Below are 16,043 nucleotides of genomic sequence, written 5' to 3'. Positions count from 1 at the left end.
GTTCTGCCAGGCAGTCAAACCTCCATTTTGTTCAGTTAAAAGATTATCAATTCTAAACTCAAATACAAATGACTTAATGATCATCATTAAATGATTCATCATGATGAATTCATCATGATGATGTTTCATCATCATTAAGCTTACTTAGCTTAAGCCATATCTTCACTCCCTATTAAAAGCATTGATGATTTTTTCACAACATACAATACTTTTTCTCAAAATGAAAGTAATTAATATATCATAGTTAAGGTTTCCCCAGCACTTACTATACTCCATGTACTGCTTTAAGTATTTCATATGCATTACCTAATTTAATCCTCACAACCATGTAAGGTGGGTTACTACAATTAGCCTTATTTTGTATCTAATGGAACTGAGGTATAAGAGAGTAAGAACTGAGTGAAGGAGCCAAGAACAAAGCTGCAATGCCCTTAAAATCTGTTAATAAAATCTATTAAGTTCAACTTACGAAACTGACATTATGATACTATTTTGATTTTTAAATACAGGCAGTTTTACATGGTTCAACTTAATGTAAAATAAAAGTGGTAAACCAATGAGTTATGTGTAAAAATATGAAAAATACTTTAAAAGCATTAAGAAAATGAATCTCATTCCAGAAACTACTACTTATATTTCGGTATACTTCCTTCCAGGTTACATTCATGTATGAATGTATATCAGTATTTTTTACTAAACATTACATAATATTTCCTCAGGTCTTTGAAAATATGACTTTTGTATTATGTTGCATCCTAGAAATAAGCATGAAGGATGGCTCCTTTTCATTTTTGATGTATTTAGTACACGTGATTTTAGTTCCCTCTGCTCAATAATGACTACAGGAACAATAAAAAAAACGGCTTTATATTATTCTTTTCTTTTCTTATTGCTGTTCAATTACAGTTGTCCCCATTTTCTCTCCATTACTCTCCACTGCCCTATCTATGCCCCTATATCCCAGTCAGTGCTTCTCCCTCATGGGTCCTTTATATATGTTCTTTGAATTGACCCTTCCCTTTCTTTCCCCCTTTATCTCCCTCCCCAGTCCCCTCTTAAAGAATGCGTATTTTGCTTCTTTGGGATGAAAGGTTCTGTATATAACAGTTAAGTACATTTGATCTAGTGTGTTGTAGAGTGTCACACTATCCTTGTTGACATTTTCTTCAGAAGATCTATCTATTGTTGACAGTGGGGTGTTAAAATCCCCTACTATAAGTGTGTTGCTATCTGTTTCTTTCATGAAGTCCTGCAAGATTTTCCTCATATATTTCAGTGCTCCTATGTTGGGTGTATATGTTCACAATGTTTATGTCTTCCCTTGAGTATTATGAAGTATCCTTCTGGGTCTCTTTTTATGGACTTTGTTTTGAAGTCTACTTTGTCTGATATAAGTATTGGTACCATGGCTTTTTTTCCTGTCCATTTGCTTGTAATATTTTTTTTTCCAGACCTTCGCTTTCAGTCTGTGTAGGTCTTTTGTGGTGAGGTGGGTCTCTTGTAGGTGGCACATGTGTAGCTCACGTTTTCTTATCCATTCAGCTACCCTATGTCTTTTGATTGGAGCACTTAATCCATTTACATTTAAGGTTGTCATTTTATAGGTACTTATTCATTGCCATTTTTACCCTTTGTACCTGTGCTCCTCTTTCTCCCCTTTTATCTTCTTAAAGCAGTCTCTTAGCATATCTTGCCATGCTGGTTTGGTGGAGGGGTATTCTTTTAGCCTTCTTTTGTCTGGGAAACTCCTTATTTCACATTCCATTTTAAAGGATAGCTTTGCTGGGTAGAGTAGTCATGGTTGTAGGCCTTTGTTTTTCATTAATTAGATTATTTCTTGCCATTCCCTTCTGGCTTGTAGCATTTCTGTTAAGAAGTCAGCTGCTAGCCTTATCAAAGCTCCCTTGTATGTTACTTCTTATTTCTCCCTTGCTGCTTCCCTTGCTTTCTTGTTGCCTTTCTCCCTTTGTCTTTGGATTTTGCCATTTTAATTATGATGTGTCTTGGAGTGAGCCTCTTTGGGTTCTTCTTGATTGGGACCCTCTGTGCTTCCCAGACTTGTGTCACTTTTTCTCTCATCAAATTAGGGAAATTTTCCATCATTACTTTTTCAACCAGGTTTTCTATCCTTGCTCCTCTTCTCCTTCTGGTATTCCTATTACATAGATATTATTATGTTTCATGTTTTCCTGCAGTTCCCTTAACCCTTCATTCTTCCTGAGTTTTTTTTCCCTTTCTTGCTCTTTCTGGGAGTTTTTTCTACCTTGTCCTCTAGCTCGCTGATTCAGTCCTCTGCTTCATCTAGCCTGCTTTTGATTACTTCTACTGTGTTCTTCAATTCAGAAAATGTATTCTTCATTTCCTGTCGGCGCTTGTTAATTGTTTCTATGTCCTTTTTCATGATGTTCACACTAAGTTCCTTGTAACTTCCCTGGAGCTTTTTGTAATTCTCACTGAGCTCATTGAGCTTCCTTATAACCATTGTTTTGACTCAATATCTGATAGTTAATACTTGCCTCTATTTCATTTAGCACTCTTTTGGGGGAATCTTCCCTTCCTTTTGATTGGGGGTTGTTTCTTTGTCTCCCCATTTTAAGACAGACTCTTCTTGTTTGCTTCTGCTTCTTAAATGGATCTGCTTTGACTCCCTGTCTCTGTGGTGTGAACTTCTATGGTATGAGACCTGTGTGATTCAGTGGTGCAGTATCCTTGATCTTCTGAACTTGATGCTCTTGGGATGCCGTTTATCCCATTTATGTTGGCTCTCTGGGTGTAGCTGGATTTTGATTGTTGTTGGGTCACTATTTGGTGCGTCCTTCCCTCCAGCTGGTTGACTGAGGGTCACTCCACCCACCGTGTCTTATATGCTGCTGTACAGGTGCTGCCAGAACAAAACCACAAAGCCCAGGAAACAAACCCATACCCACAAAAATAACTCCTACCGCAATCCCGCTATCAACAGCAAATGAAACAGTATTAATAAGGGTGTGAGAGATTAAGACTATTATAAGGAAGGAGAGCATATATGAGATGAAATACTGAAAGAAAAATGATCTTGAGGGGGTAGAGGGAGGAGCACTAATAAGAGTTGGGAATCTGAGCAATGTGAAGAGGGGATATAAAATTTAAATCATAAATAAAAAAGGGAATGAAGAAGGCAGGATGGAGTAAGAGAAGGGAAGCATACTGTATTAGGTTTAAACAGAAGAAGTTGGAACCAAGGAAGCACACACCAAAGCACATCATAATTACATTACCTAAGATTAAAGATAAGGAGTGAATCCTAAAAGCAACAAGAGAAAGGGAGACAGTTACCTACAAAGGATTTCCCATTATACTTTCAGCTGATTTTTCAAAAGAAACCTTACAGGCAAGAAAGGGCTGGCAAGAAGTATTCCAAGTCATGAAAGGCAAGGACCTACATCCAAGATTACTCTATCCAGCAAAGCTTTCATTTAGAATGGAAGAGCAGATAAAGTGCTTCTCAGATAAGGTCAAGTGAAACAAGTTCATTTTCACTAAGCCCTTATGTGAAATGTTACAGGGACTTATCTAAGAAAAAGAAGATCACAACTATGAACAAGAAAATGACAAGAAACTCACAACTATCAATAACTGAACATAAAATAAAGGAAACAAAAATAAACCAAGCAAACAAATAAAATAGGAACAGAATCACAGAAATGGAGACCAAGGTCGGGGTGGGGGGGGCGGGGATGGGGAAAAGGTACAGGGAATAAAAAGCATAGATGGTAGGTACGAAATAGACATGGAAGGGTAAGAATGGTATAGGAAATGGAAAAAAGCCAAAGAACTTATATATACATCTCATGGACATGAACTAAGGGTGGGCGAGGACAAATGCTGGAGGGAGAGAGGGTGCAGGGTGGAGGGGAATAAATGGGAGCAAAAAATGAGAGAACTGTAATAGCATAAACAATAACATATACTTTAAAAAATAAAATAAACAGAAAGAAAAAGGAAAAAAGTAAATAAATAATAAAAAATAGGAACCAAATTGGAGAGAAAGATTTGCCACAGCACTATGAACAAGAAATAAGCTAAAATTAATATAGATGGGATAGGAATAAGAGGGGGAAAAGAAAGAAAAGCTTAAGAGATATCTAGAGGAAAGGGAAGTGATTTTGAGATAATAGGAGAGAGAATGCTAAGAGTGAGGAAACCAGGCTAAGACAGAAAAAAAATCAATATTTGAGAGAGAAGAAAAAGAAAAAGTAAAAGAAAAAAGGCAGGATGAAATAGAAAAAAAAGAAGAAAAAGAGGCTAAGGAAGGGAAAATTAAAATTTGAGACAAAAATGTAGGAAAGGGGAACGGTAAAATTTGAAATTTAAAATACAAAAATAGTGAAGATCTGGAAATAAAATTGAAAAAATACAACACCAACAACCCTATCCACAACCAAAAAGCAATAATTGCTAAAGGTGGAGAGAGAACATGGGTATATTAAGAGCAGGAAAAAGAATGTGAGATGATGATTGACAAGGAAATTGGTTTTGGGAGGCTGGACAAGGTAGAAATAGTAGGAGTATGGAATGGAAACAGGGTGTAGCAAAAGAGAAACCAAAATTTAAAACGAAAATAATAGAGGAATGAAGAAGGTAAAATGGGGTAAGAGAAGGGAGGAGTAAAATATGTGAACTGAAATAAGTTATAATATAAAATCTAGTGACTTAATATGCACAAACTTGAAGGACAAGAAATGAATATCAAAAAGCTATGCAGGAAAGAAAATATCGCAAACCATGGAGAAGACAATGGTAGATTTCATCTCAGTAGCATCTAGTATCTACCACCACTTTTTCTTTCTGGCTCTGCCTCTGGTGATGTCAGATGGTAACCCTGTCTCGCCTTAGGCAACCTGTTCAAGACTACTAGGGATCTACTGTCTGTGGCTGACTCCTTGAGTTGTTAATCTAGTCACTCTGCACTCAGCAGCCAGGCTTCAGCACCACAAGGCAGGGCAGAGTCCCTCCTGGGGGTGGGGTTACTGCTTCCCCACATGCCGCTGCCACTTGAAAGAGTGGTCTGCCTGAGCACGAAGGCTACTGCAGCATGTGGGATGACTCAGCACCAGGATCCCAGAGGCTACTCTCTCAGTTCTCTCCCCAAAGCCTCTGTCTGCAGTCTCTCCTCAAGCATCTCTAGTCCACTCTGACCCCATCCTTTGCCAGAGTCCAGGGTAAGTGGCTGCAAATGAAGACTTATGCAATGGCCTTTTATACGGCTCTTTGTATCTCCAGCCATCCATCTCCAGCAGAGAGCAACCCAGCCACTTTTTGCAGCTGGATGTTACCTGTGTACTTTTTGGACTCTGGTGCTGTAGGCTGAGGATCCCAGCTTAGGGTTTAGACCCCTCACTTCTCAGGGGGACCCAACCAGCCGCTTAAATATCCCTCTGTCACTTTAGCTGCCACCTGTGGGTGCCAAGCTGGGCCTCTCACATCTCCACTACGCTCCTTACCAGTCATGTTGTGCTGAAGCTTTTTCTTCTGTCTGTCTATGGTTATAAGGCTTCACTCTCACTATTGTTCAGTTGTTTGTCCCAGATGATTTCTCCGTAATTTTGTTGTAATTCCAGATTGGTCCTGGGAGGAGGTTAGTGTGACTTCCACTCACTCCTCCCCCATCCTGGATCTTTCACTTTATATTACCCTTTAATATATCTTCATATTAAGAATGGCCTGCAATCTTGTTTTTCCTATTATTCTCCTTTGTTTTTCTGACTAAAACTGTACAGTTAATCTGCTTTAATCATACATTCTCGTCCTACTTCAGTGGATTCCCATTCTCAAGCTAATTTAAATAAAAAATGAAAATGATAAAACACATTAATTAAACTTATTTAATTGAAACACTTTAGGGCTAGGGGAAACCTAAGAAGTCATGCACTCAACTTTTTCATTTCTGGAAACAGAAAAGCAAGGATAACTAAGGGCTAGCTACCACAGTCTTTCTCATACTCACACTTGGTGAAATGTATTTATCATCTTCATCAATTTCTAATGGGACAGCAATCAGTTTTTGAAAAGCTTTCTTCATTTTCTCTCGATCTCCAACAGCAAAGTAACTAAGAATGAGGTTGAAGCCGGCCTTCAGGTTTGGTGCCATGCTCATTATGTGCTCAAATGAATTAATGGCATCAGAGTACTGGCCTGTTTTAATAAATGTAACTCCAATGTTCTGCATAATTTTAATCCTAAAGAGAAATAACGAGGGATCAGCTTTAAGTCTGAACTCCTCAGTACAGTAGTCAAGACATTCTACAGATAGTTTTCATCTTTTCTTTCCCACTTGATTTTTTTGTTTTGTTTTGTTAAAGCTTTGCTGAGGCTAAATTCATATATCATAAACTTTCCTTGTTTTCAGAATCTAACTAAATGATTACTGCTATATTCACACAGTTGTGGAACAACAACCATGGTTTCATTAGTAATTTCCATCATCCTAAGACAGCAACAATAGCAGCAGCAGCAACAACAGCAACAACAACAACCAGTGCCCATCAACAGTCACTCCCATTCTTGCCTCCAGCCCTAGCAACACTAACCTCCTTTCTGTGTTTCTGGATTTGCCTTTTCTAGATGTTATATATAAATGGACTCATACAAATGTGATATTTTGTGTTGGTGTCCCTCAATCACCAGAATAATCTTTTGAATGTTCCTGATATTGTATCACAGGTCAGCATTTCATTCCTTTTATATTGCCAAATTGTATTCTATTGTATGAACACACTACATTTTATTCATCCACAGCCTACTTGATAGACATTGATTGTTTCCACTTTTGGTGATTATGAATGATGCTGCTATGAATATTCGCATATGATCCCTGTGACAATATGTTTTCACTTTCTGGATTATGTACCTGAGAGTGGTACATACAGTACCACTGGTCATACAATAAATCTGTATTTAATTTTTTAAGATATTGCCTAATTATTTTTCAAAGTAGATGTACCATTTCACATCACCAATACATGAAGTTTCCAGTTTCTGATTTCTCTACATCTCTTCAATACTTGTTATTGTCCATCTTTTAATTACAGACATTCTAGGTTGTGATACCATCTTACCTAACTACCTATCAATATAATTCCTGTTTCAACTGCATTCATTCATTCAGTTCTCTGACCAGATCATAACCACTGACCTCTCTGACTCTTCTCATTCTGTTCCTTTTGAAATGCTTCCCCTTCTCTCCACTTAAGTGACCATTCTCCAGTACACCTCCTTCATAATGCCTTTCCTGACCATTCTTGTTCTCAATGATTATTCCCTCAACTTAATTACTACAGCACCTCTTGATTCTTGATAATTAAGCACTTAACATGGGCTGTCTAATATTACTACCTTTTTCTAAAATGCTCAAATTCTTGGTTTCACCCAGGTTAAAAGTACTCAAGGGCACTGTTTTATAAGTCAGATATTTACTGATGATAATAAGATATCATGCATAATTAAAAAATAAATGATCATGGAAGATGGCATTTACAAATAAATTAACTTTCACAGAGGGAGTATACTGGGCCTGGAGGAAATTATGACAATATCCTGGAAACCTATGTTCCTAAGATTATTACCAATCCATAAGGTAATTTACTGGGTCTGCTCTTGAAATACTGTAGGACTAGAAAGTGTCCCAGTTTCCCCCTCCAACCTCCTCTTCTAAGATTCAGAAGCAACCCCTTCCTCCCCCACGATTTCACTCTCAATCTATAGCACAAATGTCTAAGGGTCTGAATTTCTAGCCTTGGATTCTAGAGTATGGTGAGTCGGAAAGGACAAAATTTTGATTTTTGTGCTGGCAGTTAGCTGTATTTGGTAGTTATCCTTTATGCAGGCCAAGTAGCTTAGTTTTATTTCAACTGATCATACATTATGCCTTTAATTTGTCATTATACAAATGTGTGCAAGTACAGACATGACACGAATCTAACACCTCTCATGTACCAAAACCTCAAAACATTCAACTCACTGACAATAGATCAGAAGGGTCATCTTGTTTCTGAGATACAACACAAATTTTATAAAGTTATCATATAAACTCACCTCATTTCTTTATGAACACTTGGAATTTGATCTAATGCCATCCGGTAGAATTTAATGGCTTTGGAATAATTTCTTTGCTTTAAATAAATATTTCCCATATTCACTTTCAATCTTCCTAATTTAAAAAAATGAATGAATGTAAAATAGTCTATGTTTTTCATTTTGTCTATATTTTATATAACCTTAATTCATATTCTTTGATACTTTTCTCAAGTTATAAAGGTTCAGAAACTACCTAAGATTCTCTCTTTAACACAGTCATACTATTTTCATGTATCCACACACAAATTCTATGTGGAAATGGAACTAAAGACAGATGGATTCCTAAAAATCTAGCTTAAAAATACCTGATTTATATTCGAAAATTGAAGTTGTGTTATTCTAAGAAAACATGGGATTTTAAAATTAGGCTAAAAAATGCCATACACATTTTAATATGATATTAATAAACTTTACTACTGTTACCAAAAATTACACAATAATATGCATGCTAGATATAAACTGTAACCTCTTGGGGATGAATTATACAAGAGGAAACATGCTCGATGGAGTTGCCATGGCTCATTCTACTTGTGAAGACAGAACACATTTTTGTTTACTGCTAGGTAATATTCTGGGTTGGCCAAAAAGTCTGTTATGTTTTTTCCATATGATGGCTCCAGTAGTGCTTAGTTGTCTTTAACTTCATTCAAAACAATTTTGTTAAATTGTATTGTGGCAGCTGTTATGTCAGCATGCATTTAAACAAAACTTATAAAAATTGGTAAATTTTTGCACAGACATTTTAATATTGAAGATGGAAGAACACGTGCAACATAAAGCATATTATGCTTTATTATTTTAAGGTAAAAATGCAACTGAAATGCAAAAAAAAAGATTTGTTTTGGAGTGTATGAAGAAGGTTCTGTGATTGATTGAACGTTTCAAAAGTGGTTTGCAAAGTTTCTTGATGCTGTTGACATTTTGGCCAAATAATCCTTTGCTTCAGGGCTGTCTTATGCATTGGAAGATGTTTTAGCAGTACCCCTGGCCTCTATCCACTAGAAGCCAATAGCGGGAAATAGCTGACATATTCAAAACAGCCAGATCAATAAAGTTATTGGTAAAAATGAAAAATGTGTCTTTCATTTTATGGAAAGAACATAACATACTTTTTGGCCAACCCAATACCTCATACCAACTGTATTTCCTCATTTGCATTTGTGTGGATTTCCATATAAATAGTATCTTTAAACATGGCACCTCTATATAAACATAAATTTATTTTAGGGCATAGATCATTTCAGTGTAAGAAATTATAAAGTGAGGAAACATAAATGAACACAACAAAATAACTATACTTATTAGACAAACTGACTATAAACACCTACCTGCATTGGTAAACATCTTATTTTTTACAATAACTTGATATGTGTTTAGTGCTTCCGCATACATTTCATTAGCTGAATACTGACTGGCCAAGTTGAAAAGAACCTAAGGGGAAAAATATTGCAGACACACAATGACCATTTTAGGCCCCTTTTGCCATTAATCTTTCTAGAGATTAAAGTCCTATAACAAAGCTACTTATATCAAGACACCCAACCAATTAGAAAATGAAGTAGACAGAGAAAATCTTGCATTCCAAATGAACCAGAACATTCAGATAGGTAAGGCTGACCTCTGAATGTTACCTTTATTTTCTACATATTCTTTCTAATTTAGGTAGTATTTGTCATCCATTGACCTCAGCAAGACCTACAAAGAACAAGTGTGTCTTATTAATGTTTCTGGTGATAGAAGGAATAAAAAAGATAGTGAATCAAATTCTTTTTCTAAGTATAAATTACATTTAAGTAGAAATATCTTAAACCTTTATTTGAATAGTACCTCTCTATCTGTAAAATTATAGTTTAAATGGAATGATTGAGCAAAAAAGAAAAAAACTTATGGACATGGACAACAATATGGTGATGGCAGAGGGGAAGGGGCTGGGTGCAGGTGGAAGAGGGTATGGGGGGATAAATGGTAATGAAAAAAATACAATAAAACAAAAAAAACTATGTCAAAAATAATTTAAGTTATTAAGTTATAGCAAATTATTTTAGAGGTAAAAATATGATCATTAATATTGATAATGGAATTAAAAATATTAGCTCAAATAGTAAACATCAAAAAATTCTTATTCAGTTTCAAATGTCCTTTTTTCCATGTGTTTGGCATATGAAGACTTTTCCTCTGGAAATACACCCTTTTACACAACACTATCAACACCAAGGAACTGTCTTTTCAGAATTAAAGAAATTTTGCTGGAAATTAGCTATTTATTTATTTGTTTTTATTTGTCTGTTTGTTTATTTAGCTACCCTCATAGATCATTCTTATTTGCCTCATTTGAAGTTCTTAAAAAGCACAGGCCAAAAGTCCACATAAGAATCTCATTAAAGTAATCATATTGAAGAGAGCATAAATATTGCCAGTCTTCAAGAAAGAGAGTCATTCACTGGCTGGTGGGTTTGTGAGTACTTACTAACTTATTAAAAACAACAAACTAAATAAAAGACCTTTGCACAGACTAAAGATGAGAGTGTCTCATGAATTCCTGTTCAAAGAAAGATTATTATTAATCTAATTCTAGGAATCGGAGGTTCATTAAGTTTTTAAAAATAAAAGGAAACGTGAAATAAAAAAGGTAAAAGACTTCTGGAATCTGCAAATCCTAGCCAAAATAATTTTACACAACAGGTAATTCATACTTACTGAGTACGTTAAATCCAGATTGATGTTTTCTGGAGATGTCACCTGCTCACGTTGTCTCACCAACACTCTCTCTTTTCTTCCTGCATCTTTTGCCTTTTCTAACGCCTAAAATAAAGTTTACACTCTGAGCATTTGTTATGAGCATCTGTGCATTTGGGAAACACCTGCATGTAGCTGAGCTGAATGCAGTATCCAATCCTAGATGCCCGGGGCCAGCAGTACCCTAACCACACACTCCCCCTGAAAACAAACCCAGACCGTTTGTTTAAAGTGGAGCTCCCCATCATAGAAATATGTGCTTATTCTTGGAGAGACAAAATGTACAGAAATTTTGCCCCAAGTCCTGTCTCTTCATCACCACTCCTTGCACTACTTTTAGGTTTAACAGTCTTTGATTTTTATTTTTTTCCCAACTCCTGAATCTTTGGATATTTTAATTCCATCTTATGAGATAAGAATTTAGATGGATTTGTTTTGTTTCTGGGATGCCCAAAATCTAGACAAGTCACGGGATAACTCCTACTCAGTGTTATAGCAGATGCTTAGTTTGGCTCTCACATTCTATTCAGAATGCCAGGAACTTTCTATTTCTATTGAGGGACTAAGTACAGACAGATTAATTCAACAGGAGGTTTTTTCTTTTTTTTTTTTAGAACTAGATTTAAAAAAGCACCAGTCTTATTTACGAGCAACAAAAGTAGCTTTTCTTTTTTTCCTTTCCTTTTTTTTATTGATTACACTACTACAATTATCCCAATTTTGTTATCCTCTTTATCTCCCTCCTCCCTGCACCCTACCACCCTCCAGCATTCCCCCCACCCTTAGTTCATGTCCATGGGTCATACATATAAGTTCTTTGGCTTCTCCATTTCCTATACTATTCTTAACCTCCTCCTGTCTATTTTGTGCCTTCCTATTATGCTTCTTATTCCCTGTACCTTCCCCCCCCACTTCCCCTCCCCACTGATAATCCTCCATGGGATCTCCATTTCTGTGATTCTGTTCCTGTTCTAGTTGTTTGCTTAGTTTTTGTTTTTGTTTTCTGGTTCAGTTGTTGATAGTTGTGAGTTCATTGTCGTTTTACTGTTCATATTTTTCTTTTTGTATTTCTTAGAAAAGTTCCTTTAACGTTTCACATAATAAGGGCTTGATGATGAACTCCTTTAACTTGACCTTATCTGGGAAGCACTTATCTGCCCTTCCATTCTAAATGATAGCTTTGCCGGATAGAGTAATCTTGGATGTAGGTCCTTGCCTTTCATGACTTGGAATACTTCTTTTCAGTCCCTTCTTTCCTGTAAGGTTTCTTTTAAGAAATCAGCTGATAGCCTTATGGGAACTCCTTTGTAGGTAACTGTCTCCTTTTCTCTTGCTGTTTTTAATTCTCTCCTTATTTTTAATCCTGGGTAACTTAATTATGATGGTCTTGGTGTGTTCTTGCTTGGGTCCAATTTCTTTGGGACTCTCTGGGCTTTCTGGACTTCCTGGAAGTCTGTTTCCTTTGCCAGATTGGGGAAGTTTCCCTTCATTATTTGTTCAGATAAGTTTTCAATTTCTTGCCCTTCCTCTTCTCCCTCTGGTATCCCTATGATTCAGATGTTGGAGCGTTTGAAGTTGTCCCAGAGCTTTCTCAGCCTCTCCTGTTTTTGAATTCTTGTTTCTTCATCCTGTTCCAGCTGGATGTTTGTTTCTTCATTTTGTTTCAAATCCTTGGTTTGAGCCCCAGTTTCCTTCCCTTCCCTTTTGGTTCCCTGTATATTTTCTTTTATTTCACTCTGTACAGCCTTCATTTCTTCCTTCATTTTACAACCAAGCTCAATCATTTCTGTGAGCATCTTGATTACCAGTGTTTTGAACTCTGCATCAGACAGGTTGGCTATCTCCTCATGACTTAGTTCTTTTTCTGGAGTTTTGATCTGTTCTTTCATTTGGGTCATATCTCTTTGTCTTGGTGCACCTGTTATGTTATAAGGGGAAGAGCCTTAGGTATTCACCAGGGCCGGGCTACCCTCTTTGCTGCTTTGTGGTGCTGTCTATGGGGGAGGGGACAGAGAGGGAATAATGCTACTTGCTGGCTCTGCTCTAGCCCTAATTTCCATCACTTCCCTCACTTCCCAAAAGCAGATTGTGGCCTTTCAGATGCTGATTTGCAGATGTATGGATTTGTGTACATTTTAGGACCCTGTGGTCCTCTCCCATGGATTCTCCTATGATCCTGAGAGTTTCTCCCATTGCCACAACTCCTACAGATTTTTACATTCAGAGGTTTTGAGTCTTTAGTTTCCCATGCTGAAACCCTGGGTTCTGCAGTCTGTCTTGCTTCCCAATGGTTCTTCTGAGCTTATTGTCCCACAAATATGGGACCAACTGGTCCACTAGCCACCTCCTTGGCTGTGTGTCCTCTACACCTCTGCTGCCTGTCTCTGCCCCTCCTATCAGTCTGGATGATTTTTTTTAACTCCTTGGTTGTTGGACTTCCATGAAGTTTGAGTATCTGGCAGTTCTAGTTGTTTTTTGTTTTTAAATTTGTTGTTGTCTTTCTTTTGGTTGTACGAGAAAGTGAAGTGTTTCTACCTATGTTTCCATCATAGCTGGAACTCCTGGGCTGCTTTCTCCAAATCCTTGGCGTATCAGTACATGTGCAGATCCCCAAAAGTAGCTTTTTCACACCAAACAATTCTTCCTAATGGTGTTCACTAATCAGATAATGAAAGTCACAGAAATTATATAGTATGACAAAGTAATGTGAACAAAAGCAGATTAAAAGAATATGTTTAATAATTTTTAAAAAGCAGAGTAGGATTCCCAGCAAGAAAACAATGATTTTGCAGTCTACTTAAGAAAAACTACTGCTCTGGCTGGCATAGCTCAGTGGATTGAGTGCAGGCTGTGAACCAAAGTGTCACAGGTTTGATTCCCAGTCAGGGTACATGCCTGGGTTGCAGGCCATAACCCCCAGCAACCGCACATTGATGTTTCTCTCTCTCTCTTTCTCCCTCCCTTCCCTCTCTAAAAAATAAATAAATAAAATCTTAAAAAAAAAGATAAACACAAAGCAAGAAAAAGTATTAAAAAAAAAAGAAAAACTACTTTAGGGTAGTGAGGCTTAAATAAGAAAAGAGCCCTTTGTACTGTGTGTGGATGCAGGTTGGGTTTAATCCAATAGTCTACCAGGCTGCAAATACAAATATATTTACAAATACAAATGTATTTAACCAACAAACACATTAGAATTTTTTTCCCTTACTGAAGTGACCAATATGAAAATTATAAAATCATCCAACTTTTTTGACATCAGAGCTTATGAAGGAGAGTGACAATTGCAGGTTCTCAAAATAATTTTCAGTGAAAACTTGAAGGCCATTCAATAGCAAAATAAAAATATTTATATATATGCTTTCACATGTGCATAAATAAAACCAGATAAACACATATACATACTTCATCATCCTGACTCCTGTTAGTGTATGAACTTACCAGTTTTAAGTCTCCACAACTGTTGGCAATACAGCTTTCTTCTACCAACTCATTTACTTTCTTCTCTAATTGTCTAATCTTTTCTTCTGGACTATTAAAGAAGAAAGCAGGTAATTATTCAACCATCAATAATATATATTGATACTAAGATTTAATTTAGTTTTAACATTTTCATTTTAAGTGCTTTTAAAAGTGAAGAACAGGTCATAGATGAGACAAATGTATAAATGGCATTAAATAGCAAATGTACCATTGTTTTTAATAGTTGCATTATATAATTATTCAGAAAAACAGTAAAAACAGTTATCATTTACTGAGTGTAAGTATAATTTTATACTGAGCAACATACTTTACCCCAATTACGGCATTTAATTCTCATAATCACATTTGCTACAAATACTATCACTATTTTTCTTACTAACAGGGAAACAGGTTTAGAAGGTAAGTGCTGTACCTTAGATCACACAGAAAGTTAGAGCCAGGATTTAAATGCAGTAAGGTAAGTCTGGGAGCTATGCTGTTGTATTATCATCCCCAAGAGAAAGCAGACCCTTCTTTTAGATGAGTGGCAAATGGGGACTTTATCTGGTGGTTAGGAAAACTGAAGCCCTCCATAAAAGAGATAACATAATTATTATTATTTACTACCAGATAGGTACTGAAGAGAAGGTTTCTAACAAGGTGAGCAATTCAAAACCCCCTGACTCTATTAGTAGCAAACATAGCACCTCAAATCAGTCACCTTTCAAAAATGACATCAATTTCTTTTTGCTGCCATTTGCTTCCAGCAAATAACACAATACTCCAAATGCACAAAAGTGCCTAGATAATATTTTACATGTATATCAAAATACATTGTATTTTGATCCTCCAGAAATGAGATCTTTAAAAAGAATATAGGAATGAATTTAACAGCATAGCCTTGCCTATAGGATCATATTCTTCAGTGGAACCTGCCTACAAATTTCATCAGGTGGGATACAAATTTCATCAAGTGGGATACAGAGATCTATCCACAAAATTCTAACTGAACAATGAGCATAATGGATGGTGGTTTCATAAAGGTTACAATGAAATACGGAATTCTATTTTTTGGTTGTCTGAAACACTCTAAGAAATGTTGCTGACTATTATTATAAAACCTAAAATATCAATATAAATTTTGTTGTTTTTGCTTGTAACTTGGACTCTTGTTTATTTTTAAGTATATTTTATCCATTATACTATTACAGTTGTCCCATTTTCCCCTCCCCTTTATGCTCCTCCACACTGCACCCACCAGTATTCCCATCTCCTTAGTTCAGGTCCATGGATCATACATATAAGTTCTTTGGCTTCTTCATTTCCTATACTATTCTTAAGCTATTCTACTATTCTGGGTTCAAATCTCAGTCCTACCATTTAATTAGTGCTACCAAATCAAGATTTTTGTGCTTTATATTTACATAGAGTACTGGCATAGTACCTCGCATACAGTGAGTACTCAGCAAGTGTTTGCTTCTAAAACTATTTGTAAAATGTACACATCGATGGTACCTAGGTACCATTAAATACATACAGCTGAATTTGTACCATAGCTTTTTGGCTACTTTCTAACCACTAACACAACACTAAGTTAATTCAATAAAAATTAAGTTTCTCAATATTGATATGACAAACTAACTTCTTATACGTTCTTGTAATTCTTTTCTTTGAAATATCCTTTTAAAATAAGCATATCTTATTACATTTACCACCTTATTTGGCCTTCAAGA

The 16,043-nt window shown here is 36.2% G+C and overlaps 1 protein-coding gene across 7 annotated transcripts in view; it reads right to left on the bottom strand.

The window, feature by feature from the left end:
- Nucleotides 1-16,043, bottom strand: part of IFT88 (intraflagellar transport 88) — a 193,911-nt gene that overhangs the window by 120,996 nt on the left and 56,872 nt on the right. For all 7 annotated transcript variants that reach the window (XM_045844893.1, XM_045844899.1, XM_045844898.1 and 4 more), the window contains 5 exons: nt 14,290-14,380; nt 10,813-10,917; nt 9,444-9,546; nt 8,074-8,188; nt 5,987-6,218 (listed from right to left, as the gene is read on the bottom strand). In XM_045844893.1, the coding sequence (XP_045700849.1) occupies nt 5,987-6,218; nt 8,074-8,188; nt 9,444-9,546; nt 10,813-10,917; nt 14,290-14,380 (646 nt within the window). The remainder of the gene's footprint in view (nt 1-5,986; nt 6,219-8,073; nt 8,189-9,443; nt 9,547-10,812; nt 10,918-14,289; nt 14,381-16,043) is intronic.

This window comes from Phyllostomus hastatus, unplaced genomic scaffold (genome assembly GCF_019186645.2).
Source record: "Phyllostomus hastatus isolate PE091 unplaced genomic scaffold, TTU_PhHast_1.1 phas_contig_41, whole genome shotgun sequence".
Lineage (NCBI taxonomy): Eukaryota > Metazoa > Chordata > Mammalia > Chiroptera > Phyllostomidae > Phyllostomus > Phyllostomus hastatus.
Note: the sequence above shows the minus strand (reverse complement) of the source record. Positions and strands in the feature narration are given on the sequence as shown.